The sequence below is a fragment of the Clavispora lusitaniae genome (assembly GCF_014636115.1).
Source record: "Clavispora lusitaniae strain FDAARGOS_655 chromosome Unknown tig00000105_pilon, whole genome shotgun sequence".
NCBI lineage: Eukaryota > Fungi > Ascomycota > Pichiomycetes > Serinales > Metschnikowiaceae > Clavispora > Clavispora lusitaniae.
In genome coordinates this window covers 1,213,218-1,239,742 of record NW_027093978.1, presented here as the reverse complement: position 1 = coordinate 1,239,742, position 26,525 = coordinate 1,213,218, and the positions used below count along the sequence as shown (strand labels likewise).

The window sequence follows — 26,525 nt, the reverse complement described above, 5'->3', positions numbered from 1 at the left end:
CTTCTACTTCGAAAGATGTTAGAAATCAAAACGAACGAAAACGAATGGTCGGCTCGAACGAAAACGAATGGTTGGCTCGAACTAAAACGAATGGTTGGCTCGAACTAGAACGAATGGTTGGTTCGAAATTAAACATTCTGTATTAGCGCGATTCATTAACAGATTAGTTGACTTTGCGCATTATTTGAGTTCCTGGAACCTAACTCAATTCTGCCATTGAAAACTGTTTCACAGCTCAAATTCTTTGTGCTCCAAGCTAAAATTTCACAGCTGATTCATGACTTGCATCTAGTCACTTCCGGACTATATGAAGTCAGGATGACTAGAATACGTGGAGAAGACTGGTGTCCTGTATACGTGCCACGGCAATTGACTGGGCGACATTAGTGCGAGCCAACATCAGAGACGGAGCCAAAAAACGGCAAAAAAAACGGCAAGAAAAAGAAAAGACAAAAAGCAGGTCGAAGGAGGAGTAGCTGCTTGCGCCTGAGCTTTCGACTTTTTTTGTTCTTTCTATCTTCTGCTCTCACATTGTCCGCTCGTTTTTTGGCGCTCGCTGTGCCGCATTTCGGAGTCCGGAGGCTTGTCTGCAGGACAATTGCCTTCAAGCAGCAGCAAGAAAAAAGAAAAGAAAGAAAACCAAGAAACGCAGCAGGGTCCAGGCGCAAAGCAGTACGCCTCCCAGGTCATGACAGGTGTGAAAACCTGCCCAAACAGGAAAACACGGCGTTGCGCCCCTCTTCCCCGGAAAAGAACCCCGGGGCCACCGGAAGTATTCCGGACAAATAGCGTGCGCGCAAAAAAAAGTCGCACCCAATCACTTATAAAGGTCCTCTGGGCCGGGGCAAAAAAACCATTGGGAATTTCACCTTTCTTCTGACCCCCAAAACCCCACAGCCATCATGCTTAGAGCTTTCAGAGCCCACGTGCCCCGCGCAAGGGCCCATAGAGCCTTGGCCAGAAGCTCGTATATGAGTATTTCCCGCGCCTATGCCACAGACTCGTTTTTGCAAACCAACAACTCCAACTATGTCGAGGAAATGTACCAGGCGTGGCGCCAGGACCCCAATTCCGTGCACGTGTCGTGGAACGCGTACTTCAAGAACCTTGATTCGGGCGCCGCCCCCTCGGCTGCGTTTGTCGCTCCGCCAACGCTTATTCCGACCCCGGCCGGGGGCGCTGGCGTTGGTTTCCTTCCGGGTTCGCTGCCCCACTCGGAAGACGTGGTGACCCACTTGAAGGTCCAGCTTCTTGTGCGTGCCTACCAGGTGCGCGGCCACCAGAAGGCCAAGATCGACCCATTGGGTATCCTGTTTGGTAGCCACAGCCAGGTGCCCAAGGAATTGACTTTGGAGCACTACGGTTTCACCGACGCCGACTTGAACAAGCAAATCACCCTTGGCCCAGGTATCTTGCCGCGCTTTGTGCAGAAGGGCCGCGAGACCATGTCGTTGAAGGAGATTATCGACGTGTGCGAGTCCTTGTACTGCCTGTCTTACGGTATCGAGTACATCCACATTCCTTCCAAGTCGCAGTGTGACTGGTTGAGAGAGCGCATCGAGATCCCCGAGCCTTTCAAGTACCTGGTGGACGAAAAACGCCAGATCTTGGACCGTTTGATCTGGGCGTGTCTGTTCGAATCCTTCTTGGCCACGAAATTCCCTAACGACAAGCGTTTTGGTCTTGAAGGTGCCGAGGCCGTTGTCCCCGGTATGAAGGCCTTGATCGACGCCTCGGTCGAGCACGGCATTGAGGACGTTGTCATTGGTATGCCCCACAGAGGCCGTTTGAACATGTTGTCCAACGTGGTGCGTAAGCCGAACGAGTCGATTTTCTCTGAGTTCACCGGCTCCAAGGAGTTTGACGAAGGCAGTGGCGATGTCAAGTACCACTTGGGTATGAACTACAAGCGTCCAACCACCCTGGGCAAGCACGTGAACTTGTCTCTTGTGGCCAACCCATCGCACTTGGAAGCCGAGGACGGTGTGGTGTTGGGTAAGACCCGTGCCATCCAGCAGTACAAGAACGACATTGGCGAGTTCAAGAAGGCCATGCCTATTTTGTTGCACGGTGACGCTGCCTTTTCCGCCCAAGGTGTCGTGTACGAAACCATGGGTTTCGAGAGCTTGCCTGCCTACTCCACCGGAGGTACTGTTCACATCATCATCAACAACCAGATTGGTTTCACCACAGACCCACGTTTCGCCAGATCCACGTTGTACCCTTCGGATATTGCTAAGGCCATCAACGCTCCAATCTTCCACGTGAACGCTGACGACATCGAGGCCGTCACGTTTGTGTTCAACTTGGCTGCCGAATGGAGAGCCACCTTCCACTCCGACGTGATCATTGACGTTGTCGGTTACAGAAAGCACGGTCACAACGAAACTGACCAGCCTGCATTCACACAACCGGTCATGTACCAGAAGATTGCCGAAAAGAAGTCGGTGCTCCAGTACTACGCCGACAAGTTGGTGCAAGAGGAAACTTTCACCAAGGAGGACATTGAAGAACACAAGAAGTGGGTGTGGAACATTTTGGAAGAGTCCTTTGCCAAGTCCAAGGAGTACCAGCCTACGTCACGTGAGTGGTTGACCACCCCATGGGAAGACTTCAAGTCGCCCAAGGAGTTGGCCACAGAAGTTTTGCCACACCTCCCGACCGCCGTTGATGCCGACATCTTGAAGAAGATTGGTGCCGAGATCTCCGAGGCGCCAAAGGGCTTTGAGGTGCACAGAAACTTGAAGCGTATTTTGAACTCGAGAAAGAAGACTGTCGAGTCTGGTGAGGGCATCGACTGGGCCACAGGTGAGGCTTTGGCCTTTGGCTCCTTGGTGTTGGAAGGCTACCACGTGAGAGTCTCTGGCCAGGACGTTGAGAGAGGTACTTTCTCGCAACGTCACGCCGTTTTGCATGACCAAAAGTCCGAAAAGGTCTACACACCTTTGCAGCACTTGTCTGAGGACCAAGGCGCTTTCACCATTTCCAACTCTTCCTTGTCGGAATACGGTGTCATGGGCTTTGAGTACGGTTACTCCTTGTTCTCTCCTGATGCCCTTGTGCAATGGGAGGCCCAGTTTGGTGACTTTGCCAACACTGCGCAAGTCATCATTGACCAGTTCATTGCTGGTGCTGAGTCCAAGTGGAAGCAGAGATCTGGTCTCGTCTTGTCTTTGCCTCATGGTTACGACGGTCAAGGACCAGAGCACTCTTCTGGTAGAATCGAGAGATACTTGCAAATGTGCAACGAAGACCAACGTTACTTCCCATCTCCAGAGAAGCTTGAGAGACAACATCAAGACTGCAACATGCAAGTTGCCTACCCAACCACGCCTGCCAACTTGTTCCACTTGTTGCGTCGTCAAATGCACAGACAATTCAGAAAACCTTTGGTTCTCTTCTTCTCCAAGTCCTTGTTGAGACACCCATTGGCCAGATCCGACTTGTCTGAGTTCACCGGAGACTCGCACTTTGAGTGGATTATCGACGACAAGGAATTGGGCAAGACCATCAACGAGAAGGCTGGCATCAAGCGTGTTGTTCTTTGTTCGGGCCAGGTGTACACCGCTTTGCACAAGAAGCGTGCTGCCATCGAAGATAAGGAGACTGCCTTCATCAAGATTGAACAAATGCATCCATTCCCATTCGCCCAATTGCGCGACGCCTTGAACAGCTATCCTGCCATCGAAGACTTGGTTTGGTGTCAAGAGGAGCCTTTGAACATGGGTTCCTTCGCATACGTTTCGCCACGTATTGGCACCACCTTGGCCGAGACCGACAACTACAAGGACTTGACTCTCCGTTACGCTGGTAGAGACCCATCTGCGTCTGTCGCTGCTGGTTCCAAGGCCATGCATACCGCAGAGGAGGAGGCGTTCTTGAAGGAGGTGTTCAACCAGTAGAAAATGTGTATATGCTTGTCTATTCTAAACTAAATTATTTGTGGATCAACTGTAGAGCGTCGATATCATGATTATCTGACATGCCTTTGAGTATTCGTCATGCCTTTGAGTATTCGTCATGCCTTTGAGTATTCGTCATGCCTTCGTGTCTTTGTCATGTCTGTGGGCAAGAACGGAATGCGTATAATAGCTAGCATAAAACTAAAAGAAATACATCTTTAATAAAATGATCGACTAGTCGAATTGTTTTGAACGATACCAACTGCAATAAATATGTTGAGAATATTATTATACTGTTTGCTGACTTTATGTAGTTGATTTGGATAATTATAATAATTTCGCAAGAATGCCATTTGCGAGAAAAAACAAAAGCATGAAAATAAAATAAATAATCTGCCACCACCAAAAAGAAGAACAGTAGAACCAGAAGGACTACGTTGTCTATCCGAGCAAGCTTCTTTTTTGTTCTTGAAGTCAACTCTCTTGCGGCAGATAAGAGAGACCAACACACAGACATCAAAAAAGACAACACAAAAAAATCAAGCAAAGTCATGATACAAACATTGAAGCCGTAATTTCGAATATGATTCACATTATGACAAGAAAAACTGCCATTTATCGTCATACGGATAATTCTCGGATCAGAATGATTCAGTCAGGTGCGAAAGCATAGGATCGTCCAGAGACCATTATATATCTTACATAAAACCCACAAATCACAAAAACCACCGATAACACCTTGATAAAGAAGGCGAGAAGCGATGATTCTGTAGTTTGATGGTTCCCGGAAATTATACACTTACAGTATCAACCGGAACACAGCCGTAAATCGTCCGGGTGCGAAAATGGAAAATACATGGCTATGAATATGTTGGAAGCCTTCGAAGTACATTCGTATGTTTTTTACGTAAATTGATTCGTTCAGGAGCATTTTTATGTAAATGGGGTTTTGAGTGGAGGATGAGAAAAAAATGTTAACTATATTTAGCCAAAATGGGCATGGGTGGTATGAATGTCTGTTTATTCACTTTATATGTAGAAATTCAGCGGCAGTCAGCAGGATGTGGCCATATTACGATACTAATGAGGTAATCGCTCATTCACTATAGAGTTAGATGAGAACATTGCTTCTGCGGGTCCAAAGATTCCACACTTCACATTTATTATTATCCAAAGTCGTTAATTACCCAAATGAAGAAGACCAAACGAAGATGAGATCAATTAATTGAGATTCAAGCCAAAGGAGTTGAAATCAAAAACGATTGGTAAACTAGTCACTCCAACGACTCTTCTTGCGCTCAATTCTAGCCAGAATTGGTTGATTACAACATCTTTCGAATTCCAATCTCAATTTCTATTCTAGTTATTTGATTATGCTTTCGCAAACAGAACTTTGGCTTACTTGTTCAATTAATCTGATGGCAAGAAGTCTGCCAATAGTTGACAAAAAGAACAGTAAAGCATAGAATTTTCATACTAGCTCTGTACAATCAATAAGAAGAACCCACTGTTTTCTGTTTGGCCCCGAGACCAAGCCATTCCAGCACTGCGATCTAGCTACTTCTGGCCAAGCAGAATGTATCGAAATCGGCAGCATGGAACCGACTGCTAGGAATGAGAATTATGAACTCTTTAAAATACTCTATTTTCACCAAATATACCACGTAGACCTATTATCTTCACTTCAACTTGTTATCAAAGTGTATGTGAGAAATACGACATTGAACAATACAATGAAACAGACCGTTTTTGAGTCGAACCTATCGGCTAATGCTACATGGCTGGTACTTTCAAGCCAACTAATTTTGAATGCTACAAAGATTACTTTCACATGATCAGACCAAAAGCAAATAGTGAACTGGGCCAAAGATAAAGCTTTTCGATACTAGACCGATCAAAGGCTTCAATTGTCATGTCTGTTCGTTCTTTGATATTTGGAGTATCGAAGTATTGAAGTATAGAATTATTGAAGCATAGAATTATTGAAGTATGGAAGTATAGAAGTATAGAAGTATTGAAGTACTGAAGTATAGAATTATTGGATTATTGAATCATAGAATTATTGAAGCATTGAAGTATTGAAGCATTGAACTATTGAAGCATTGAATTATTGAAGTATTGAATCATAGAATTATTGAATTATTGAAGCATTGAATCATAGAATTATTGAAGAATTGAATTATTGAGTATTGAATTATTGAAGTATTGAATCATAGAAGTATAGAAGTATTGAATCGTAGAATTATTGAATTATTGAAGTATTGAATATTGAATTATGTTGAAGCGCTTGTAGTCGTTTCGCGGAATGCCATTGCCCAAGTAGTCCACTTACGTTAGCCGTCGGTTGATTCTCTTCAAAGTCACCTACGTCGTCTCTTTGAATCTTGAATTCCGACTTCTGGCTTGTGACTTCTGTCTTCTGACTTCTGTCTTCTGACTTTTTCCTTCTTCATTTCCACACTTCCGCCTTCTGACTTTGTGCAAGACTGCAAGCAAGCCGAATGCTCGCACGACTAGACATGGACCATGACGACACCAGACTTCCTATGGTACCAGTCCCGGCAGACACTCAAGCTCGGCGACGTGTGCCGCTACACCATCAAGTACACCACCACGGACCCGCCGCATGAGATGTACGTCCGCATCAAGAACTTGGAAAACACCAGCCTCCGCGCCGTCAACTTGTTCAACGGCCCCATCGTGCTCTACTGCCATGTGGTGCCGTGCCAGTTCAACCACCTGCGGCGGTACGTGGCGCAGGACCCGACCCACAACAGAGAGGTGTGTTTCCGCAACACCGTCAAGCCGGGCCAGACCTTCAACGTGCGGCTCGTGTTGAACGACAACAGCTTGCTAGCCCACAACGCCAACGGCTCGCGCACCTACCAGTGGGAGTGCCAGGTGATGTCGCAGATCGTCATCAACACGCACCTGACGCTCACGTTTCTCATGATGGTGGGCAGCGAGCTCGAGAACATGCAGCGCATCTCGCGGTCGGTGCTCACGTCCTTGACCAAGGGCGACTTTGCGCCGCCGGACCACGAGCACGACCGCCACGAGTGGGGGAAACTGTACCGCCGCGGGCTCGACGTGGTGCTCGAGCAGACAGACGACCTCTGGCCGCCGGCTCCGGCACAGTCCGACAAGCCTGTGCACTTGGTCATTGTCACCCACGGCATCTTCTCCAACCTCACGGCCGACATGCTCTATTTGCGGGACCGGCTCATGGCCACCACAGCAGAGAACTTGGTGGTGGACGGCTTCCGCGGCAACGCAGGCCACACGGAAAAGGGCATCCACCGCTTGGGCGTGGGCGTGTCGAACTTCGTGGCGCAGCGGATCGCCCAGCTCGAAAAGGGTGGCGGCGTCGAGAGCATCTCGTTTGTGGGCCACTCGTTGGGCGGGCCCGTGCAGTTGTATGCGCTCAAACACCTTCTTCTGGTGCACGGCACCGACTACTTCTCGCGGCGCCACATCCGCCTCCGCCACTTTGTGTGCTTGGCCAGCCCGATGCTCGGCGTGCTTTCCGAAATGAGCCTCTGGATCCTGTGGTTCCTCGACTTGGGCACCTTGGGCAAGACCGGCCGCGACTTGACCTTGCTGAAAAAGCTCCCCCACTACGTGCGCCACTTGGGCCAGCCCAAAAGAGACTCGTTCCGGCCCTTGCTCGAAACCTTGCCCGACGAGCCTGTCCAGACGCTCTTGCGCAGCTTCGAACTGCGCACCGTCTACGCCAACGCCGTTAATGACGGAATCGTGCCCTTGCGGACGAGCGCCTTGCTCTACTTGGACTGGGAAGCGCTTGGCGACGTCACGGCCATCCAGAAGCAGGAGGCAAACACCGACGCCGGCCTGACAGGCGTGGTACCCACAGAAAACGACGGTGGCTCGCAGCATGCGCCAGGAAAACTTCCAGAGGCCACCAATGCTTCTGGCCATGAGTTGGGAGAGGTGCCGGCGGAGGAGCCGGCCAACATGAAAAAGTACAACAACTTCCTTGCGTCTGCGTTCGGCAACGACAACAGCGAGCAGGGCAATGGCGAGAGCGACTCGCCCAAGTTGAGCAAAAACAAGTTGCGGCGCTTTCGAAAGTACGCCTTGATCTCGGCCAAGGGCAGCGACACCCTCGAGCTGGACTCGGAGGCGTCCGAGGATGGCCGCAACGGCACGCTGTTGTCTCTCGAAAGCGGCCGCCCGCTCCATATCCCGCCCAAAGCTTCGACAGTGGAAAGTGCGCTCAATTCGTTGCTCTGTCCGATTCCGTCGGAAAACTACATCACCAACCCGGAAAGCCGAACGCCAGTCATTTTCCACGACAAGTACTACCACTTCAACAACATTCCCGCCCACGAGAACACCCGCACAAAGGGGATCAAGAAGCTTTTCCGCTACACGGACTGGAAAATCGAGAAGCAGGCCATCATAGCGCAAAAATACCATGCGCGAGACTTGAGCTGGCGGAAAGTACTTGTTTACCTTCCGCCGGATGCCCATAACAATATCGTGGTCAGGCGCAGATTCGCCAACGGCTATGGATGGGGTGTTATAGACCATTTGACGGGCGAAATCTTCGGCACGCAAATCAAGGCGAAGATGTAGAAAGATGGTGGATTTGAGGGCAAGGCAATGACCTAAGGCCATCATTATGGAGACAAAAAGACGTTTATTATTTATCATGCATTACAAGTGGAGAGAAATTACCGACTTCTCTTTTGACTTCTCTGTTTGTGATGTATTTTTGCATAGAATGCCGCTTCGCTAGGTTCTATTGCATGTGTATTATTCCCTGGCGTGCTTGGAAAGTATGTCCAGATTGTACTAAATTATTGAATACTCATCTAAAAAGCACAATAGTAGATCTTGCTCAACCATCCTATACATTCTACAGGATAATATCTTCAATCTTAGTACGTCTCAATCTTAGTATGTCTGAATCTTAGTATGTCTTCAACCAAACAGTCTTAAAGACATCCAGATGTTTTTTTGTTTTTAAATTGGATTCATAACCAGAACACAAAAATTAAAGATAGGATATTATGCATTGACCATCCGTTTGACGTCAGAAAAACTGTGGAATACATTAATCGGCTACATGTGACCTGAGATCAAATTCAGGTTTAATTTATCGTTTCAAAAGCAGTCAAATTAAATAGTTTCAGTATCCTAAGGAGTGAATGCAATGCTTTTCTGCTTTGCAAACCCATCGTAGTTTAACTCCATTGGTTATATGCCAAACTATCATTACACCGGAAGCGGAAGCAAGAAAAAAATGTAAAGTAATTATTTCCACAATCACTTCTACATTAGCAAGTACATGCCTTTTTGTCTCCGTTCACTCTCGTTCTTTCCGAATTCTTTTCCGTTTTCTCCGTTTCCATCGTTTATTTCCGACCCCACTTAACTCGTGTGCATGTAACACCCGGGAAAACTGATAACAGTACATGCAGGACAACGCACTGATAAGACGGCACGTGGAGCCTCTTGGTGTTTTCGCTCCTTTCTGGTGCACCTTTTTACGCCTTCTCTCGTCTTTCTCTTTTTCTTCTTTTCTCTCTTTTTCTTTTTCTTCTTTCCTCTCTTTCTCCCTTTCACTTTCTACTTCTCGATTTGCCCTTTTGCATCGTATCCGCGCTTCTGGTCACTCCAATTGCCGCTTTATCTGTAAACAGCCCATTGGCGTTTCTCATCCACCTTCATTTTTGTTTCCATACTTGATTCTGTTTTTGTGTTTCTCGTGTCCATAACCGCATGACTCAAGATGCTCTTCGGTTTATTGTCGTGGGCGCTGGCCTTATCGGGCCCCGGCACGCACAGCACATTTTGAAAAGAGACGATTGTGTTCTTTTTGCCATAGTCGACCGCCTGGAAAAAGGACCAGGAGTGGCGGCCAAACTCAACACTTTGCACTTTCGCAACTTGGATGAAATGTTTGACTTTTGCAGCACCTACAAAGTGCCCGGCCCAGATGCAGCCATTGTCGCCACCCCGAACCACACCCATACCGAGCTTGGCGTGCGGTTGGCTGCGCGCGGCGTGCATCTCTTGATTGAAAAGCCCATGGCGTCTTCTGTGGAGGATTGCAGAAGCTTGCTCCGTTTTTGCAGCCACCACCGCGTCCAACTTTTGATTGGCCACCATCGCCGTTTCAATCCCTATATTGCAGCCACAAAAGCTCACATGCAGCGCATTGGGCATCCCGTGGCCGTGCAGGGAGTGTGGGCATTGAAGAAGCACGACGCGTACTTTGCCGAAAAGGCCTGGCGCCGCTCCGTGCGCAACGGCGGAGGCACCATCTTAATCAATCTCATCCACGACTTGGACTTGTTGCAGTATCTTCTTGGCCCAGTCCGCCGCGTGTATGCGGAACTTTTGCCCCGTCAAAGGCCCGCCGAAGGTCCCGACGACCACGTGGACGAGGGCGCTGTGCTTACTCTTCGCTTTGCCAATGGGTGCTGTGGGACTTTCGTCTGCTCCGACAATGTCACATCACCGTTCAGTTTTGAGAGCGGTACGGGCGAAAACCCGTTGATTCCGCACAACAGTGATGCGGCAGGGTTCTATCGCATTTTTGGATCCGACGGTACGCTTCTGGTTCCTGACTTGACGTTGTTCCACCAAAACGGGCTCCGCGATAAATCGTGGTGGGAACCCGTTCATGCAGAAAAACTCCCATTAGTGCTTGAGAAGCACGTGGAATCTAATGGTATCATCACGCCGCCCTCCTCCTACGAGAGCGAAAATGTGCCCATGGTAGATTGCCAGGAGCCCATTCCTGAACCTTTTGATCTCCAGTTGGAGCATTTTGTCAACTTGATTACGGGTGTGGAAACCACGGTCAAATGCTCAGGCGAGGATGCCATCCAGGCGATGCTTTGCATCGAAGCTGTGCTTAAAAGTATTGAGACTGGATTGCCTCAAACGGTTGAGGTTCCTGTCTGAAAATTTAAGATAATGAGTTAGCTTAGCTTGATTGAAATTTGGCTGGATGGAAGAAAACATGTTAACTCACGAGAAGGACGCAAAGAGTTGGGTAAAAAGGAAAATGTTTGCAGGTGTGGTGAGTAATGACTTAACGAGAATCGGTATGTATTGGAGAATATTATAATAAGTATCACATAAAATTGATTCTTAGAACCATTCTCTATGCTATGGAATTGCCTAACAAAACTATTCTGGCCCAAAAAATCAGTAACGAAATTACACCCTTGTAATGTGGGTTCAATAACTGACGAAACAGTAAATTCTTCATGCATAATCATCAGTTTTTCATAAAAATCCACTTTTCTATTCCAGCGTTTTTATCCGAGCTGGATATCACTAACAAGTATTGTACTTAGTACTGTCTTAGATGCAACATCAAGTAACACATCAAACTACCATAAAACAATTAATCATGATTGGCGAAACATACTACTACCTAATTGGTTGAATATACTAATGGTGACTTTGACATGATTTACATATAACCAAAAAGCTGAACAGAAAAACAACACATTCAAACCCCACAGTCAAATTCAGATCAAGTGCGATCTTTCAGTACCACGTCATCAATTGAACAATCACGATCCAAACACTTCTTTCGATTCTTCTCCGGTCCTTTCAATACTCACTCAATCTTCTGCTTGGAGTACTTTTCCGAAACCTTGGCGAAGACATTGGTCAACCTAAACTTCCGCACAAGAATCCGCTCGACTATGAACCTCGGACACCAAGACATCAAGTGGCCCAAAAGCGAAGCCATGTGGCCACGGTAGAAATTGAGAGAGCCCTCAATACGCAGATTTTCAAAGTCGCTGACAACTTTGGAGGCGTATTTTTCTGCCGGCATCGGGTTGTTCCGAGCAGCCATCTGCTTTCTTTCAATCATGGCCTCGTCAATGCCAGGAACAGCAAACAATGATCCTTCAGGCAAGTCCCGAGTGTCGGCAATGTTGGTTTTCACGCCTCCCGTGACGATGTTGATCACCTTGACGCCGAACGGTTTCATTTCCACCCTCAATGTCGCCGCATACTGATGAATGGCCGCCTTGGTAGAGGAGTAAATACACGAAAACGGGAAAGGCACCAAGCCGCTAACAGATCCAGTGAATCCAACAGTACCTTTGGCGTTGATCAAAAGCGGCGCAAACTCTCTGGTCATCCGGATAGGCCCAAACACATTGACCTGGAAACAAGTTTCGAAAGCCTCGTCAGTCACATCCAAAGCAGGGAAGGTGCACGATTGGCCAGCGTTGTTGAACAAGAAGTCGAGGTATCCATCCGTCTGCTCGGCAATAAACTTCCGGGCAGCAAGCACGCTTTCCAACAGAGAAACGTCACACTGGAAAATGGTGATCCCGTGTTCTTTCAAAGGTTCCATGGGTCCCAAGCGGCGGGCGCAGGCAAACGTTTTGTAGCCTCTTTTGGCAAACTCGAGGGCTGTGGCATAGCCAATTCCCGATGAAGCACCGGTGACAAGAGCAGTTTTTTGGCGGGTCATGGAAAGAAGTAAGGGAAGGTGGTTATAATGTGGAGAAACCCGTGCCGCACCTTAGTGTTAGCGGACAGCCGCATCGGAGACGAGACTACATTTGACAAAAGATAGTACGGAAAAAGTAAACAAAAGAGAAATAGACGTGAAGACAAGATCAGTCCCAAACCGACCATCTGTGATGAATTGGAATAATTTGGGAATCTTGGGTAATTGGGAATCTAAGTGTGATTTCTGCATGCGATAATAGGAAATGGACCAAAAGTACTCAAATGGTCGGGCCCGTTGGCTTACTTATGAGTTTAAGTAAGCTGAGTGTGGATTGTCAATGGCTTTCTACTTAACGTAAACTCAATGCCTAAAAAAACAAGAGCCAAAACGATAAATCATGAGAGACTAATGGAATAATGTTAACAAATATCGCATCCTGAAAATCTTGTGTCTAATTATGCAAAGTCAAGCACAACAGCAATTAGAGAAACTTACATGACGCCTTAAATTCACAACATACACACTAAGAGTGAAGACAAGCGGAGCGGTATGACCATTGGTATTACAAAGTTTCGGATTAAGAGCTTACAAACTGAAAAATTTCATATTGCTGGAGTATTTCTTTTTCTCGAATTCGATGGCGTAACTTATGTAGAACATTTTGTGAGCTTTGAACCGACCATTATGAACTTTCTTGATGATTTCGTTTACATCGACTGGATCGTTCCATTACTGCAATAAGCAGGTAAAAAAAAAAAAGAAACAGTGGTAAAACAGCAGGTAACAAACGGCAGTTAAAAAACTGTTAATATTCCATCCCTACAGACTCAATTAAGCTTTACATGTGACATTAAGAACTTTTGAAAAGAGAAATTATTTAGCGCGATTACTAAATTCAAGTACATCACCTTTAGCTAGAGTTAAGGGCCAATAAGAGCAAATCGAAGGAAACCTAACTTTCAAGACCTCCAGTTTCTATTTCTGATTTAAAATGTCGCTCGAACCAGCCGAGCAACTTCAACTCCGAGAGACATTTTCTATTTAAAAGCTGTAGAAAAATAAGAAAGACAAATTTTGTACTTAGGGAGGGCATCTCGCCGCATAGCAAACATAATAAGCCGATCAGCTTCCCCGAAAAGCCCTAGAATTTCCAAAAGAGCTCGAAGCCTTAATAAATTGTAGACTAGTGGGTTTGCATGATGCATGGTGATGCTTATTTTCAAAGAGAAACTACCATTTTTCCTCCATTAGTCAAAGGATGTGGGGAAATGACGTCAGGCCGCAACGGTTAGTATCCACAATGGCCGCCCGCCTCTCCATCCAATGCTTTCTTTACGTTGCTTGCATTTTCTATGTTAAAGATTATGAGCCCCGTCGCAGTACCGGGCTTCTCTGCATAATATCTCGCTTCACAGAAGCGAAAGCAATGTTTAGCAGTCATTTTCCTATTGTCTGGAAACGTCATTAGCCGGACAGACGCGCTTTGTTTCGTAATATTTTTTATTCTCCCTTTCTTCTTCGTCTATTATTGCTCTTGTTTCCATGCACACGGTGTTATCGCCACATGTTGTGGCGCTTTGTCAGAAAAGCCTTGACTGTGCGTCGGAACTAGCTAGGAGATATGGTAAAGTTGTTTTTGATTTGGAAAATCTTTTAGGCGGGTTCAGTTCAAAAACCCAGGAGCAGACGTTGGTGCAAACAACGTGTTTGCTTAGCGAAGTGGAGCTGGCAAAGAAAGAACAGGATGCTTCTATTCAAGTGTTGACCGAAACGTGTGGTCTAGATAATTATCCTGGCGCTGCTTGTGCTGAATCCCCAAATTTCTCTGATGCAAAAACCACCCAGCTCTTGGCTCGCGTAGAAAATGCCATGGCCCATCTTGACTTTGTCATGACCCGAGCAGAAATGGTGCAAAGCAGGATGGCTGACACCGGAGAGATGGAAGTTTTGGAGGAACTTGCTGGGGGTAAGGCTTCACCATCTCTTTTGGGAACCACTCCCTCTACTACAATTACTTCGTCTGGACCCTCCAGATCTCTAGAAGTTTCTGGTAAAAGTCCCCATACATCTGCCGACAATACTCTTGAAAATATATTCACTGACGGAAACACCTCTACTACATCTAGGAATACCTCTACATCTTGGAATACCTCTACATCTGGGAATACCTCTACATCTAGGGACTGCTCTATATCTAGGGACTGCTCTATATCTGATCATTCCTCCCGGCCCAAGCTTATAAACAAAAACGGCCGCTGGATCAGAAATTGTAACGGCGTCGATATGGAAAACCCAGAAACACACAGATCCACCGCCTTCGGTAGACTCAAAAGGGATTTCGATCGCCAGTGTTTGAATATTTTGATCCTTGAAAAAGAACGCAATACTTTGCTACTCAAGGCCAATACGCTAGAGTCTGCAAACAAAGCTTTGGATGCAAAGTATGCCCGTCTATTGACCGAGGTTACCGATCTCCGTCAAACAGTGGCCGCTCTTCGTCGAAAGCTCAGTGTCGAAGAATCAAAGTGGAGCAGGCGTCTAGAAGTCGCCAATTCTCGCTTGTCCAAAGCGCAACAGGACGCAAGCCTTGACGTCTAACGGCCAAATTCTTCAGCCAATTTGGCCTCGTCAAAATAATGCATGAATTTCACTGGCTTGGCCTGACCCTCTCTGTCAACATGCAAAACGGGCACGTCATAGCAGTATTTGTCAAAAGCATCTGAGTTTTCTGGTTTCATTATATCCACCACTTTGACGTTGATGTTCTGAAATTTCTCGTTCTCCAATGTTTTATACAAAATGGCCCTGGCGTTCGTGCACAACTGGCATGTTTCCTTTGTGAAGAAGGTTAACGACACCTGGCGGATGCTGGCACTGGCTCTAAATTGGTGAATTGGTGTTGCCCACATAGTCTTGAATAATGAAGAAAGTCAAGGTGCACTGGTGTTTTTGAGCGGTGGAGTTGAAAAATGCTTATAATCACTTGAGCGATATGGAAACGAATTTACGTCGCTGCTGCTACCTGCCAGTTTTACTACCTGATCTTAATTGCTTTTTTATTCTTTCTTGTTTCCCTTATATCGATTAGTTGACTGCACGCCGAGAAACTAAAACTGCTTGAGTCTGCGTACTTACAACCCACAAATTCCATTCTCTCCTCTTATTCGGAATCCCCTTGATACTTCAGTGATTGGCTAATTTAAGCCACCTTGAAAGGACTCGGTTGATGGCAAAAGCTGACAATCGAAAAATGATCACGTGACCCTGCCTATAACTTGTATGCGCTTTATCTCGCTTACTAAAGATACCGAAGTTCCTCCACCACCATGAAGATTCTCTTCCTCCTTTTTGCTCTTGGTGTTTTCGCATCCGAGTTGGTGCGGATAAACGATAAAAACTTCAAAGAAGTCGCCGTGGAATCTGGAAAATGGACTTTGGTGGATTTTTACGCAGACTGGTGCAGACATTGTTCTAACCTTATGCCCACTATTGAGCAGCTTGCTGAAGTGTACAAAGACGAGCCTGATATTCAGATTGTCAAATTGAATGGTGATGAGGATGGCAAGAAAACTACTCGGAAGTATAACGTGCCCGGTTTCCCAACTTTGTTAATGTTCCACGGATCTGATGATCCTATCGAGTATGAGGGAATGAGAGATTTGGATGCCATCAGCAACTTCGTCCAGAGTGTGTCTGGAATCAGACTTGGCGCGAAGCCGGCCCCTGAGGTTGTTGAGCCCACCAATATTCTCTCTTTGAATGATGATAATTTTCAAGATACTGTACTTCGGGCCAACCACAAGACAGTCGTTGCGGTCACGGCCCCATGGTGTCGGTTCTGCAAAGAGCTTGAGCCTATTTTTAACAAGCTTGCGAATGAAATTTACATCCATGACGGAGAAGTTGTTCAATTTGGGAAAGTGGACTTAAGTGATGAGAATAAACAAAAGTGTGAGATGATCACCAAGCAATTTGGCGTTGAAAAATTGCCCACTATCTTTTTGTTTGATCCACTGAGGGTCGACAAGGATGGATTGAGGAGACCTGTTATCTTTAACGACGACCGTGACTTGGAATCGTTGATTGCGTTCGTAAATGACGAGACTGGATTGTGCAGAAACGAAGAAGGTAGATTGCACTCAAACGCCGGAAGAATCATGGCAATTGACCAAGCACTTAAAACAAAAAGTCCGGAAGCTATCTTAGAGGAGCTTGAGGCTTTGGAAGAAGAAGTGAAGATATATGGTAGGGACGCTTTGGTGAATGATGACGTTCTCTTTTTCAAAGACGACGTTTCCATGATCCCTTATTACAAAAAGCTCTTGAAGAAGATCCAAGAAGGCGACAGAGAGTTTTTCTCTCGAGAATTCGCCAGACTTGAACGGTTGCTCGCTACAGAAGAGAAAAACATAGAAAAAGGTGCTTACGATCACATGCAAAAGCGGGCCAGCGTGTTGCAGAGCTTCCTTTCAGCAAAAGCATAGGATGCAATTAATAGAGGAATATAAATTAGCGATATCAGATGGTCAATGTAAACCGATTAGCAAGATCTAAAACATAATTAGTCCTGCTACCATTCCACAGGTTTGAATTTCTGCACCTGTCTTACCTTGTCGGGCCAGACTTTTCCATCGTGAACAATGCACTCGTCTATAATTGGGACCACATTATTAGGTTTGCATCTGGCCAACCAAATGTTCTTGCCCGACTTCTTCAAGTAAATGATAACATTAGCGGCGAACTTATGTCCTCCAATGTGGTTGATGAAGGCCACTGTCACTCCTCCCGGGCGCAGATCAGAGAAATCTCTATGAAGACCCAAATCTCTCAAGTGCAACTCCATTTCCTTCTTCATGATTGGCGCAGTGACTCCACACCGCTTGTCTCTAGTTCTATGCGAGCACATGAAAATGTATGCTTTATTGCCATCGGCGACGATTTCCACGTCGGGAAATTCCGCGTACGAATGAAGCGGGAGAGTATCCTTTTGGGCGTCTCTGAACAGAACCAAGTCGGGCACAACCTTATCTAGCACCTGCGCACAGTTGGCCACAGTGATGTTCTTGACCCATACGAAAAAGGGCAAGAGAAGGACATCGCCTCTTTTTCCGTCGACGTACTCCTGGTCCGTTTCAAACTTGGGCAGGCTGAGCGAGCTGGTGTTGACTTTGATTTTCGCCGATTCGCCGAGACCTTCGAACTTGGCCGAAGATGCCCAAGAATCGAGAGCATGTGCCAATGTTCCCAGCTGTCCAAGGGCATCATGAGGCCAATCTGTTTTGTTCGTGGACACGACAACCTGCAACCCATACGGCTTTGTTGATCCGTACAAAGGAGCGTCGTCTTCGAACTTGAGGCTCGATGGGAAAGAAGTTGAGCAGGACTCACAATCGTGCGAACATTCGGAAATGTCAAAGCCGGCGTCCTGGATCTGCTGGCTGGGATCCTTTTCGTTTTTGAAAAACAGCAAAAGGCCCATGTTACAAGGAAGAAGAAGGAGTGCTTTCTCAATGGCAAAAGTATGGCTCAAGTCTGCTAACTCATCTACTGTGGTACTGCATACCACGCACGGCCCGAGCACCGAGATAGGCTCCGACAAGAGACGGAAATAAATAAGACGGAGAAAATGTCAGAAGAAAGTGGGAGTAGGAGGACGATAATATAGGAGAACTGGACTGGGGAAGTCAAGTTTAGTTGATTGGTTAGCTTAGTCCGGTTTTTCCTTATGCGTGAGAATCTGAAAGAGTTGAATAAAAGTGAAGACAGCTCTGTTGTTCTTTTAGCTTGGCTGTATCGAAGAACGGCGTGGAATCGATGATTCAGAATCCGCATATTAGAGTAAGTTTGCCCGAAAATATTGGTACTACTAAAACGTATTGAACAGCGGGACTTTAGACCAGCCGTATCTATTTCTATGAGAATATATAACCAAAGATGGAAATCTGTATCTAGCCGAGTGCCATGCAAATAGTTCGGAGACGTACCTGGTGTAATCCCATACATTTTCTGCTTCAGTCAAATACATGAAATTAGAGAGTTTAATTAAGCTTAAGCTAACAACCCACAAGGGCAGATTATTCAAAGGAATTTCAGAGACGTCTTAGATTTTAGAGACTCCTCGGGTACGGAATAGAGTCTTCTGGTACGAATTAAAGAGGCTCCCTGAAACACCTTTAAGGATGTTTCAGAAACAGCTCAAGACCTCCAAACATTATACACCTTCTTCAGGAACAGAGTCTCTGGCATTGCGCACATCGTCCACGACAGAGTCACACATCAAGTTCATCACCGAACTTGAGCCGCAGACCCAATCGCCCACACCATTAGCCACGACCTCCTTCTGGCGGGGCTGGCGGGTAAAAGTCTGCGGCACCGCAAACCGGTTTTCCCTCTTGTTGTAGGCGAGAACACGGAACTTTGGCGTGAAGTATAGGAAATGGGTATTTCGCAAGAAAACCTGGACAATCTCGCCGTGTTTCGCCGAGCACGTCAACGTGGTGGAGATGGCCAGAGCCTCCGAAATCAGCACACTGGAGCTCAAGGCAAGCGAGTTTCCGTAGGCCTTGGGGGTGATTCCAAACGAGGCTCCACGGCCTCGGTCCGTAGCGACAATGCTCCGGAAGTAAATGGCGCCGCCTTCGCCTTCAAGCTCGCTGTGGCAGAGCGAAACGGGAATGTTGTGGAGAAATTCCGAAACCTCGTAGTCCTCGTACCCCCATTCGACCCACTCCGAAGACACTTTGGCGTCGTGCTGGACGGGAACAGACTCATCAAGCAATCTCTCCACGTCCCAAAACTCAAGCTGCTTCTGGGCAAGAAACGTGTCTGATTGGCGGAGACGGAACATGACCGGAGTTCCCGGTTTCAATTTCAGAGCGTGGTGGTGTGTGATGTCGTACAAGTCTTCGACTTCCACCAACTCGATTGGCGGAGCTTCGTCGTCGTGGTCGCCCCGGACAAAAACGCAGAAAAACACAAGAAAGCAGAGAAATGCCTTCATGGAACGGCCAAGAATCTTTGTCAAGCAATTTTTTTGTGGGAACCACCAGGGCTAGTATATATAATGCGGAAGCATTTCTGTCGGCCAAAGAAATATGGGTGCAAAAAACATGCGGCCGACACAGAAAATGCGCAATACATATCAGCCGTTGAGAAAACACATGACGCTAGAATAAGCACAAACAAATACAAACAAACGGAAACACAATAAACGAAAACACAAACAAACGAAAGTCAAATAAACGAAAAGAAACACAAACAAAACGAAAACACAAAAACACAACGAAAACAAAATCGCAATCCCATCTTTCAGGCCTTGCTGGCCCACGTGATGATAACCGTTTACCTCGTCTAGACGATAGGCGTCACGTGCGCCACCGCCGCCTTCTTTTACTTGCTCCATCGCTGAAACGGCCAGAAGAAGACAAAGCTGGACCTTGCCAGCTCCCGTTTTGGGCACATCCAGCGCACCGCCACGCTTGCACAAGCGAGCGGCCCGAAACAGGCCGACAAGTTTAAAGACAATAGAACAAACATTCGTTCTGCAGACAGAGCCGCTATTTCAGGAGTATGCAGTGAGCACAGAAGAGTGCTTTTTTTGTGGAATCAGCGCCTCATCCATTTTCCAGCATCCTTTCCTCCTTCTTCCCTTTACACCCCAGCACTGTTTGCATTTTTATCCCGCATAGCATTTTCCCCTTCATTTGCTATTCCCTTTTCTTTCGTCCCCGTACCCTTTTTGTTTTCCGTTACCCGCCTTCCTTCTACCAGCTTCTACTCTTTTCCTTGCCCTTTCTTCGAGTCTGCCCACTCCACTTTGCAAAACCCTGCCGATGCTTCAGCTCAACCCTCACGCATCTGACGGGCAAGTAGTGGTTCCGACTCCCAAACCGCACGTCTCCACTTCCCTCGAAAGCCCGTTGACGCCAACTTCTCGGTCACTCAAAGAAGCAATTCTGGACGGGTCCGAAATCGTCAGCAGCGTGACCGTGCCGAGCTCCATCGGCGACGTCTCGTCCAACGACCATTCAGGAAACACACAAAAGCCAAAGGAGACCGAGCTGGACAAAGAGACCATGAAACCAGAAACAGAAGCGCAACCAACTTCGGACGGCGAGCTGACTCCGCAAGTGCAGCCCGAGCAACATCAAGTGCTGCTGCCTTCTCCACGGAATGCGGCTGCTGCTGCCGTAGCGGCCCACGACTCGCCTGTTGAGAACGACTTCTTCTCCAACAAAGGCTTATCTGCCGACAAACCTTGGCACGAGTCATCTGGGCACGGCGACAAGGACGTATCCATGCCGATTCGCGCCGTATCTTCTCTTGAAGGGCTCAGAAGGCACACGTCGCCCAACCCGATCACAATGGGCAGAAAGTCTGCCGATTTGACCTATCGTAAGAAATCCATCGATACAGGCGATCATCCTCTTGCTCATTCTCGCTCACACAGATCGAGGAGCCACGATCGAGCACTTTCCAGCATCGAGCTTCACAATCTACGCCAGCACTCTCACAGCTCGGCCAGTGCAGAGATCAATCGCATGCGTAACTCTATCTTAGTGAAGAGAAACATCCAAAAAAGACGCCGAGACTACATGAAGGAGGACCAAGTTTATGTGGGCAACAAAATCACCGAGGGCCACCAGAACTTTGTCATGGCATATAACATGTTGACTGGCATCAGGGTGGCTGTATCCAGATGTTCTGGTGTCATGAAAAAATTGAACGACAGCGACTTTAGCGCTACAAAAAAACTCACATTCAGCATGGATGGCAGCGAATTAACTCCATCATCCAAATACGACTTCAAGTTCAAAGATTACTCGCCTGAAGTGTTTAGAGAGTTACGGTCTTTGTTTGGCATTGATCCCGCAGACTACTTGATTTCAATCACAGGGAAATACATTCTCTCCGAACTAGGATCTCCTGGAAAAAGTGGATCTTTTTTCTATTACTCGAGAGATTTCAGATTCATCATCAAAACTATTCATCACTCAGAACATAAGCAGTTGAGAAGAATGTTGAAAGACTACTATCAGCATGTGAAAGATAACCCAAACACATTGATCAGCCAGTTTTACGGCTTGCATAGGTTGAAAGTTCATGGAGGCATGAAGAAAGTGCATTTTATTGTCATGAATAATTTATTTCCTCCGCATAGAGATATTCACCTCAAGTACGACTTGAAAGGATCTACCTGGGGAAGATCTACAACCATTCCCAAAGGAACAACCGATTTCTCTCAAATGACACTCAAGGATTTGAATTGGCTTGACAGACACGATACTATCAAGTTCGGTCCTGAGAAACGGAAAATGTTCTTGGAACAGCTTGAGGCAGACGTGGGTCTCTTGAAAAAAACCAACGTCATGGATTATTCTTTATTGCTCGGGATTCATGATGTGAAAAAGGGGAATACTGAGACGAAACAAAAGTTGTCTGTATTCGATCCCAAATCCAATATGAAGGCCGAGGTGATCAAAACAAACCCGAGACATATCGATCGGGGAGTAGATCTCCCCACTGATGTGTTCCCCGGCCGCTCGAAATATATATTTTATGGTCATAACGGAGGCATTCGGGCTACGAACGAAAATAACGATCCTTTGCCGGAAATCTACTATTTGGGCATCATTGATTGCTTGACAAATTATTCGACAAAGAAGCGGCTCGAGACCTTCTGGAGGTCGTTGAGCCATCCTCGCAGCACCATCTCAGCTGTGCCAGCGCGAGAATACGGTGATCGGTTTATTCAGTTCATGAAGAATGGCATATCCATCGAAAAGGCCAAAACAGCTTAGTGAAACGCACATGATACTCAAGCTTGGCCTAGAAGATGATCTTTTGTAGCCGCAAAAGTTCTTTATAATTCAATATTTATTGTCTCTAGACGTACCAACTAGTAGTTCATTCACTGTCTACGTATAGTAAATGCGTTCTCGTGCAATTGCAGAAAAGTACAAAAAAAAAAAAGAATATACCTTTCCATAATGGTAGAATTGGCTTTTTCCTATCGACCGCAATCAAGTTTTCCAATGCGCAGTAAAAAAGACAAATGCTCCAGGAGGGGTTTGAACCCACGACCGTCGCGTTCCTCACACGACCGTGACTTTGGCATAACCATCGTCGAAAACGGCTATAAGCACGAAGCGCTAACCTCTGCGCCACTGGAGCACCTGCTGAACCAAATAGTCCTCGGCATGGTATGGGCGTGGCCTATGAACTGTGAAAAAGCAAAATTCCGCAATGAAAATTAGTTGACGCTATGGCCAATGGTTATTCATAAGAAAGCAAGGGAAAAGGGCGAGACCAAAGTTGGATGTCTTTTTCGTTCATGGGCTAATTCTTTTCTGTTGGGAGAAGTCATTAGTCACAATGTAATGCGCCACATAAATGTGGCTGACCACGATTGGCCCAATCGGGCCAATGAAGTATCGTCATGAGACATGCGTTTTTCTCCGTTTTATTTTGTTCCCGCCCAAGTTTTATTGCGTGCTATTTCACCACGCAGTCATATTACCCGTTCTGCAGTATGGCTTGTCTCAGATGTGATCACGTTGTCAGTGTGGAGAAATGGGTGGCCTCGGCTATTTTTACTTGACCAGAAATGCATTCTATTTTCTCATTTTTCACCTTTCCGTTTGAGCTGTTGGATGTTTGTAATACTGCTAAGGATTTTTCCTCACTCCTGAATAGGCGTAGAAGTTGATTAGGCGTAATTTGAAGATGTGAGAGGTCCAAGGATATTCTATTTTCAGCCTGGAGCAGCTCTCAAAAAGAAATTAGAATTGTGACGCCCGGATGTCGCCCAGCGTATTATTTTTAGGCGAGTTTCATTTCACACCTCGAATAAGGAAAGGGGATTTGAAACATGTCTTGCAAGACTCGTAATTGGTGGCCTATACAATTCAAAAAGTGACACACCAAACTCGTATTGACCCGTGGGAAAGAAACAAAAAGCAATTCATGGAATGTGGCTAGGCACGTTCTTAATGTCGGGGTCCTACATTATCTTAGATTGAGATACTCCGGAGATAGGAAGGAGAATAACCCCTGCAAATTAGCTTTTTCAATGTTTCCATTGTTTGTCAATGAAGAGACATTTTAGTGTGTACTAGTTTAGGTTTTAGTTTTGGTCACGCTTTCTGTTCTACTATTCGTCTTTCAGCGAGAGGGATTCTGATTCATGCTGGTGTCTCAATCATTTTCTAGCATTGTCTCAAATATGTCTCACATTCAAACCGGCTGAGCTGGATAGTGTACAGACCCAGTTTATGCCTCCAATTAATGGTCAGGTTCTTGGAGTAAATTAAAAAAAAAGAAAAGGAAAACTGTTCTTCAAGGTTGAATGTGGGGAAAAGACAATTGGACTAGAAGGTACATGTGTTTTAATTTTCATATGGAGAAGGCCCGGTAAAGTAAAGTGTAACTAACGACTCCAAACACAAGTAAGTGGCACTAAACAAAGTACATGTCAAGCACCAGCACTCTATCGGAGTGCATTGATGAGGCAGCATTGACTTCGAATTCACGCTCCAGTTATGCCAATGCTAACTAAAGCAACGAGGCCCACTATAGCTGGACTAGTTATACCTTGTATAACTAGAATGGTATGGATCCTGTGGGTACTATTTACTCTGATAAACCTTCGAATTCCAATACTTTGGGTGGATAGTCTACGGCTGGAATCGTATGTTATTCTAACCGTTATCAGCCATTGAGGGATTCTTTGAAATCCGAATTGGACATCTCAGAAGAGCCTGATTCTTGTGAAGTACTATAGCCACACGGTCCTGCCAATTCACTTATCCTACCTTACGAAGCACAAAGACGAACCAAGCAGACGAGATGCAAAGAAAAAAGCTGCAACCCATCAAAATGATCCGAGTATTTATTTTCAGGAGAATGTATCTGACGTTGGCACCTCTGAATGCAATGTCTAAAATCATAAGACGATGCTCCGATGAACAATCAGTTCTACGCCAGAAAGTTGAGCAGTACAAGGCAAGCCAGAGAACATCCAATTAATACAGCTGAAAAAAGAATGTGTCTTGTGCCTATAATTCGTACATTTCTTACCCGTTCTTCTGATTTTGTATGGCATCTCTTGCCTGTTCTTGATTGTGTATCATTTCTACCTGACTTGATGTGTTGCTCTACCTGTTCATTGAGTTCTACCTGTTCTTGATTGTCTCTTCTTTCTTGATTGTCTCTTCCTTCTTGATTGTCTCTTCTTTCTTGATTGTTGTTCCTTTCTTGTCTCTTCTCGATTGGTCTTTCCTGTACTACCACCTGCACTTCTCAAGTCACCTCCGCGCTCTCCAACCACATCATGAAACACTTGACTCGCGCCGTTCGGCCGTTGCACGTGCAAGCCGCGCCTGTTGCTGCGTCGGCGCACCCAGGTGCCCTCTCGCGTGTTCCTTCTGCTGCCGCTGTGGACTTGCCGGCGCCCACTCCGGGCGACCAGGTGCGGCTCCAGGCGTTGGGGTCTCCTCCGTCGGTGGCCAGTGTGGCCGTGCCGCCCTCCTTGCCGGTGTTTGTCCGCCGCGGCAGTGTCTTGGCGGTGCTGGGCCGCACAGACCGCATCGTCTCGGCGTTTGTGGCGCCCATGTGGCTCCGCCGTTTGACTCTTGGAAACATTGTTCTGCGCTACCAGCGCCTTGTGGCCACCGAGCCGTTTGCCGTCTTGGCCAGTGCCAGCGCGCCGTCGCTCTGGCCGCGACTTGTGCGTCGGGCCACGCCCCGCTCATTTGCGTCGCTTACACTTGACGGCACCGCCGACTGGGCCGTGTTGAAACGCGACGCTTTGCAAGTGTACGCCGGGCCTGCGCTCACGCTTTCGGTGCACGCGGCGCCGCAGCGTATTTCCCGCCGCTTGGCCCAGACCCTCAACACCCTGCGCATCCCCACCGGTTTGCGGCGCACGGGATACACCTTTGTCAGTGGGCGCGGCGTGGTGGCCTTGGCGGGCCACGGCCTGGTGTATGCTGCCCGCGTGGCGGCGGACGAGCAACTCACGGTTGCACGCAGCAGTATCGTGGCCATTTCGGTCAACGGGCCGCATGACTTGCACAACTGTGTGGCGCAGATGCCGCAGACCCAAGCGTCAGCAGGCTCTGCCACCTCCTCCGCTGGATCCAGCGCGCGCAAATGGACCGATTTGAAGTGGAAGGATGTGGTGCCGTGGGTGCGGGGCGTGTGGCTGAAGCTCGTGCTGGCGCCGCGCTGGGGGCTGGGCTTTGTGCGGGTGCTGGGCCCACGGACGGTGTTGCTCCAGTCGGGCGGAGCGCAGCAGATGTGGGAACACACGGTGCGGGGGCCGCGGCTGGCGCTGGCTCCGAAAGTCAGCGCCGACTACTTGAACGTGGTGACGTTTGACCAGGCGCACCGGCCCGAAATCCGGAGCACGCTGGACTTTGGCGAAGCTGTGCGGGCAATCGAAAAGACAAAGTGACGCAAGCCAGACATTTCATTACATGCTCGCGAGAGCAGTGCATTCGCTGGCACGCCAGCAAAAATATTCAATAAAAGGATACACCAGAAGGTTGTTAGATGATGAGGCTATCGATAGACGTTAGAAGCTATCAGACGTTAGAAGCTATCAGACGTTAGAAGCTATCAGACGTTAGAAGCTATCAGACGTTAGAAGCTATCAGACGTTAGAAGCGAATAGACGAAAGGGTCAGACGTAGAATCAGCAACATCCTAGGTTATCTCAGATTGTGCTAGTTGTTACATATTTGATCGTCACTATATCTATTGAGAGCAGCGTCCATATATATTGCTAGTTTGTTTCATGGAGATTGTAGATTCCTTGAGTCGTTGAAGTATCGTTTTCGTACAGACTGGTGATGTCTGACTACTCCTCAGCGTAGCAAAAGAAGATGTTCACAGTTCATTCGAAATAGACAAGCCAGGCAAAGCACTGAGACAAGATGGAACAATCCAACTTCTGTTCTCGGTCTATCCTTAATCAATCCATCAATAATGATCTATCGGAGCATTTCTGATCACGTACCATTCATTATCTTTACAGTCTCGCTCGAAGCTTGAGCATTTTGTGTTTTTCCTAACTATGGCATTACTCGAATATATTCTAGTGTACATACTTGCCGCACTCCAAATGCAAAACCAGCCTCATCCAACATTCCCGTTCCACA

At 47.0% G+C, this 26,525-nt stretch overlaps 10 protein-coding genes and 1 non-coding gene across 11 annotated transcripts; 7 read left to right on the top strand and 4 right to left on the bottom strand. All coding sequences in view use genetic code 12, as the record gives it.

Annotated features, from left to right (window-relative positions):
* Positions 1-902: 902 nt before the first annotated feature.
* KGD1 (alpha-ketoglutarate dehydrogenase) lies at positions 903-3,902 on the top strand (the record flags this gene model as incomplete). Its single annotated transcript, XM_002615292.2, has 1 exon — positions 903-3,902. The coding sequence occupies one exon, from the start codon at positions 903-905 to the stop codon at positions 3,900-3,902; it is 3,000 nt and encodes a 999-aa protein (XP_002615338.2).
* Positions 3,903-6,428: 2,526 nt separating this feature from the next.
* Positions 6,429-8,501, top strand: FOB63_003574 (uncharacterized protein; the record flags this gene model as incomplete). The annotated part of the gene is made up of 1 exon (XM_002615293.2): positions 6,429-8,501. One exon carries the CDS (start codon positions 6,429-6,431, stop codon positions 8,499-8,501), a length of 2,073 nt encoding a protein of 690 aa, XP_002615339.2.
* A 1,149-nt stretch (positions 8,502-9,650) lies between these two features.
* FOB63_003573 (Gfo/Idh/MocA family oxidoreductase) lies at positions 9,651-10,841 on the top strand (the record flags this gene model as incomplete). Its single annotated transcript, XM_002615294.2, has 1 exon — positions 9,651-10,841. One exon carries the CDS (start codon positions 9,651-9,653, stop codon positions 10,839-10,841), a length of 1,191 nt encoding a protein of 396 aa, XP_002615340.2.
* A 667-nt stretch (positions 10,842-11,508) lies between these two features.
* Positions 11,509-12,381, bottom strand: AYR1 (acylglycerone-phosphate reductase; the record flags this gene model as incomplete). Its single annotated transcript, XM_002615295.2, has 1 exon — positions 11,509-12,381. One exon carries the CDS (start codon positions 12,379-12,381, stop codon positions 11,509-11,511), a length of 873 nt encoding a protein of 290 aa, XP_002615341.2.
* A 1,524-nt stretch (positions 12,382-13,905) lies between these two features.
* FOB63_003571 (uncharacterized protein) lies at positions 13,906-14,961 on the top strand (the record flags this gene model as incomplete). The annotated part of the gene is made up of 1 exon (XM_002615296.2): positions 13,906-14,961. One exon carries the CDS (start codon positions 13,906-13,908, stop codon positions 14,959-14,961), a length of 1,056 nt encoding a protein of 351 aa, XP_002615342.2.
* Positions 14,962-15,689: 728 nt separating this feature from the next.
* On the top strand, positions 15,690-16,847 carry FOB63_003570 (uncharacterized protein; the record flags this gene model as incomplete). The annotated part of the gene is made up of 1 exon (XM_002615298.2): positions 15,690-16,847. The coding sequence occupies one exon, from the start codon at positions 15,690-15,692 to the stop codon at positions 16,845-16,847; it is 1,158 nt and encodes a 385-aa protein (XP_002615344.2).
* Positions 16,848-16,933: 86 nt separating this feature from the next.
* Positions 16,934-17,842, bottom strand: FOB63_003569 (uncharacterized protein; the record flags this gene model as incomplete). Its single annotated transcript, XM_002615299.2, has 1 exon — positions 16,934-17,842. The coding sequence occupies one exon, from the start codon at positions 17,840-17,842 to the stop codon at positions 16,934-16,936; it is 909 nt and encodes a 302-aa protein (XP_002615345.2).
* Positions 17,843-18,574: 732 nt separating this feature from the next.
* FOB63_003568 (uncharacterized protein) lies at positions 18,575-19,363 on the bottom strand (the record flags this gene model as incomplete). Its single annotated transcript, XM_002615300.2, has 1 exon — positions 18,575-19,363. The coding sequence occupies one exon, from the start codon at positions 19,361-19,363 to the stop codon at positions 18,575-18,577; it is 789 nt and encodes a 262-aa protein (XP_002615346.2).
* An 832-nt stretch (positions 19,364-20,195) lies between these two features.
* Positions 20,196-22,163, top strand: MSS4 (1-phosphatidylinositol-4-phosphate 5-kinase; the record flags this gene model as incomplete). Its single annotated transcript, XM_002615301.2, has 1 exon — positions 20,196-22,163. The coding sequence occupies one exon, from the start codon at positions 20,196-20,198 to the stop codon at positions 22,161-22,163; it is 1,968 nt and encodes a 655-aa protein (XP_002615347.2).
* Positions 22,164-22,418: 255 nt separating this feature from the next.
* FOB63_005599 lies at positions 22,419-22,536 on the bottom strand. Its single transcript has one exon. It is a non-coding gene; the product is annotated as a tRNA-Ile (tRNA).
* A 2,158-nt stretch (positions 22,537-24,694) lies between these two features.
* Positions 24,695-25,819, top strand: FOB63_003566 (uncharacterized protein; the record flags this gene model as incomplete). The annotated part of the gene is made up of 1 exon (XM_002615302.2): positions 24,695-25,819. The coding sequence occupies one exon, from the start codon at positions 24,695-24,697 to the stop codon at positions 25,817-25,819; it is 1,125 nt and encodes a 374-aa protein (XP_002615348.2).
* Between the last annotated feature and the right edge of the window lie 706 nt (positions 25,820-26,525).